The sequence below is a fragment of the Humulus lupulus genome, chromosome 3 (genome assembly GCF_963169125.1).
Source record: "Humulus lupulus chromosome 3, drHumLupu1.1, whole genome shotgun sequence".
NCBI classification, from domain to species: Eukaryota; Viridiplantae; Streptophyta; class Magnoliopsida; order Rosales; family Cannabaceae; genus Humulus; species Humulus lupulus.
In genome coordinates this window covers 20,181,516-20,185,456 of record NC_084795.1, presented here as the reverse complement: position 1 = coordinate 20,185,456, position 3,941 = coordinate 20,181,516, and the positions used below count along the sequence as shown (strand labels likewise).

Below are 3,941 nucleotides of genomic sequence, written 5' to 3'. Positions count from 1 at the left end.
TGTTAAATGTCACATAAATACGTCAAGTGTCTACTAAGATACATGTGACAACACTTTATAGGCAACGTTTTAAAAACTAATTAATTATTATTTTTAAAAAATATATTTTAATTAATAAAAAAATAGAAAAATAAATTAAAATTGTTTTTTCAATTTTAAATTTTGTTTAGTTTTAATTATGTATTATTATTTTAAAACATTAAAATAACAGAAAATAATAATTAAAACACTAAGAAAAGTTTAAAATAGAAAAAAAAATTTAAAACATTTTTCAAAACTTAAATTTATTTGAAAAAAGTTTTTAAGTTTATTCCCTTCAAAATTTAAAAATATTTGAAAAAAGTTTTTTTTTATTTTATTTTAAGCTTTGTTTTAGTATTTTAATTATTTTTCTAATGTTGTAAAATAATAATACATAATTAAAATTAAACAAAAAGTAAAATTAAAATTGAAAAAAAATTATTGTGGCCTTATAAAGTGTTTCCATTAGTATTTTTTATGGTACTTAACCTGCTTACGTAACATTTACCACCTAAAGAAGCTAACTTGAAACAACTAATTAACAGAAGGAGTTTTACCGTGAATTTTTTTTTATTGGGATGTTTGTTGGTAAAAAAATATAGGGCCACTATGGAATATGCCTTAACAACAATAATATTAATTATATATTTTGAGTGTGAGAGAGAAACTTTGAAAATCATAAATGATTATAAAACATCATACATCATTGACGGAAACAAATTTACATACTGAAATTGAGGAAGAAAAATAAATTCATTTTGGAGGTGGGAACTGATCAAACTTATAATATGATGCATATAGACAAACTTTGGATTATCCACTTGGCCGAGAGTAGTTGAGTGTCCATATAGTGACAAATTAAGTTCACGGTTGAGGTCATCGCCAAACTTAATTAGTGGCTTTAGGAAACTCGTGGTTGGCTTCAAGCTTAACCATGTGCTCCTCCTTCAAAGAAATATAAACTTCTACTCCATTACCAGTTTTAGTGTCCATAAGAACAACCACATTATTAACACACATCGCAGCTGAGCTAACCCAAGCAGGCTCACCCCAACCAAAGTCAGCTTCATACAGTGGAAACCTACAGAGACTAGTGAAAATGAATGAATTGAACATTCCTCCATTCATGAATATTTTTCTTGCATATGCTCGTAAGAAATTCAAGTTCACATCTCCTTCTTTCATCACTTTACTCAAATACTCCATGTCTATATTTCTTATCCCTTCTCTCACTCTTCTCACCATCTCGCCATAACCGCAGCAATACTCCTCTTCCCCATTAAACATTACGATGGAACACCTGCTTAGGTTTCCGAATGACTCTTCCGGCAGCGGAGGATCGAGTTTCCGACGAAGATTCACAGCGTGAATCGCCGCGTAAGCATTCTCGGAATCGGAAGAACACTCTTCGCTGGTTGCAGCAACTAGATGGCTCCATATGAAAGCAGATAAAGTCTCAACCCGAGAAGCCGGTCTCTGATACTCTTCCACTGAGTTTGTCATTTCTTCGTTTTTGTTCTTTGCCCTGATGGCCTCAATCGCCGACGCGTCGAACACAAATCTCTTTGTCACGATCGCTGTACTGATATTTGCACCTCCGTCGAACCCTGGATCCTCCTTGGGGGGGAAGAGCGTGGCGGAGACGAATTCCGGACGCGCTATGGTATCTGCTTCGCCGCGAGAAATGTCAACCCAGGCTTTGACGAACATGAGGCATGATAATGCGTCGGTGATTTGATGCAAAACACATAAGCCAACGGCGATGCCGCCGCCTTCGAAGATGTTGAGTTGGACTCCGACGGCGTATTCAGTGAGTTGGTGGGTTTTGAATGGAAGGAGCTCGCTGAGATCACTAGGGCGGAAATTCTTCATAGCCTCGGAAACATGGCAGGGTGGGTTGACTCGGGCTACTGTGTAGAGAACTCCCTCATCGTTGCAGTCAACGAATCGGTCGTTCTTAACTCGTCCGGCTAGAGGGTAGTAAACGGTTAAGACCTCCGATAAAGATTTCTTAATCTTGTTTGATATTTCATCTATGCTATTACCATCATCACCATTTAAGTCGTAGAAATAGACAAAAGGGTTGTAGCTTTTGGGTGATGTTTGATCAAGGAAGGATAGCTCATAATGGCGAAGATGATCTGGGGTTGGGGATGAGGGTTTGATAATCTCATTTGAGATTACTTCAACTTCAATAACATTCATTTTTTTTTTTTAATCTGCTTTGAATTGTTGGATCTGTATGTTTTTATTTGTGATTTTTGTAACAATTTATAGGACAACAACATAAATAAATTAATAATAAAATAACAAAGGATGTTAAGGGCTTACCAATAAACACTAATGCAAATGTGAATAATCCTATTGTAATTTAATACATTAAAGTCCATTTGTATTATTTTTATAGTAATGTGTAATATGTGATGTATGAAATAATTAATGTATATATTTGTACGAATCATCTGGTATGATTAATTGTCTACGAGGTAACTCCTATTTATTGTAAATATAGTTCGCACATTAATCATTCTCAATTGTAGTAGATATCAATCTTTTTCTTTTTGTTAATTAATGACACAATAAGTCAATATACATGCGCATTTTATTACTTATTTTTAATGAAAAAATTCATAATTTAATTATAATTTCATTGTATTAAAATGGAATAGCTGGTCAAAAGATAATAAATATAAACACTTGAAGGATTATGCCGAAGATTAAGGTACGAAAAGAGTAGGAACACAACACAGTGTGTGATTAATCTATTGAATTTCTGTTTAATTTTTTCATTTGTTGAAAGTTGACTTTATATGCATTTGACCATAAATAGTCAGATAAACCGATCATCACAATAATATTATCTTTCAAGACGTTTTTCTTCCAACAAAATTAGATAAGAGAAATTAAGCACTTGAAAATAATAAGAAAGAAAAGAAAAGATTTAGATTTTTTTCGTGATTCAGTACTTAAATCTAGCTAGTCTACGATTAACTTTTATTAATCTAGTATGTGTTAAAAAGATTGAGAGCAATTTCACAGAACATGAGTATATAACTTGAGCGTGAAAATAAATAACTATAACCCAGACTATTTATAGATGTGGTTTACAGAATATATATTCCCTTAATTTTAGGGAAAATTTACATAATATCTGATTTGAATTCAAAATAATACAATAATTAATAAATATACAATCAGATATATATATATATAGAATATCAAATATCCCTTAAGAATAGGGCTGTTAATATAAAGATATATAACCAATTTCACAATCACTGCTACAAAAAAAGCTTTTTAGGACTCGCGGGACGTGAGTCCTCTATTTGAGAATCTTAAAAACTGAGGTTTTTGCGTTTTTAGGACTCGCGAGTCCTGAAAAATTTTATTTTTTATTTTTAAAAAATTAATTGGTGGGTTTTGAATCCGGCGGCGGGCTCCCATTTAAAGGTGGTGGTTCGGAAAACAAACTATTGGGTTTTAAAGCCCAAGAAGCAAGGAGTATGGTGGTGGTGGTGGTTTAGCTCGTGGTGGCTCGAGGTGGCCGGAATATGCTCGAAAAGTTTGGGAGAAACCCATGAACGACCGAACTTCAAGTACCCTGTTGAGGGCCTTAGGCCGCGCGTGAGGTCGCCAACTCCAGGAGGTCGGGGGTTTCGGGGGACGGCGCTTCCACTGGTCCGGCGCGTGGCAGTGGTGGGAGACGGGACGGCGGCCGTTCGGCGATGGCACTTCGGGGGAGAGGGAGAGAGAGAAGAGACTTTGGGGGAGAGAGAGAGGGAACCGAGGAGAGAGGGTGAAAAATGGTTTGAGTGATTTTTTTTGTTTTTTTAATATATAATAATAAAACTTTTGTTAAAAAAAATTGGAGGGAATTTGAAAGTTTTTAAAATTCAAAATTTTATGATACACATAAGTTT

General features: G+C 34.3%; 1 protein-coding gene across 1 annotated transcript; it reads right to left on the bottom strand.

The window, feature by feature from the left end:
- Positions 1-689: 689 nt before the first annotated feature.
- On the bottom strand, positions 690-2,377 carry LOC133820985 (stemmadenine O-acetyltransferase-like). The gene has a single exon (XM_062253530.1). The coding sequence runs from the start codon at positions 2,224-2,226 to the stop codon at positions 910-912; it is 1,317 nt and encodes a 438-aa protein (XP_062109514.1). The 5' UTR covers positions 2,227-2,377; the 3' UTR covers positions 690-909.
- Between the last annotated feature and the right edge of the window lie 1,564 nt (positions 2,378-3,941).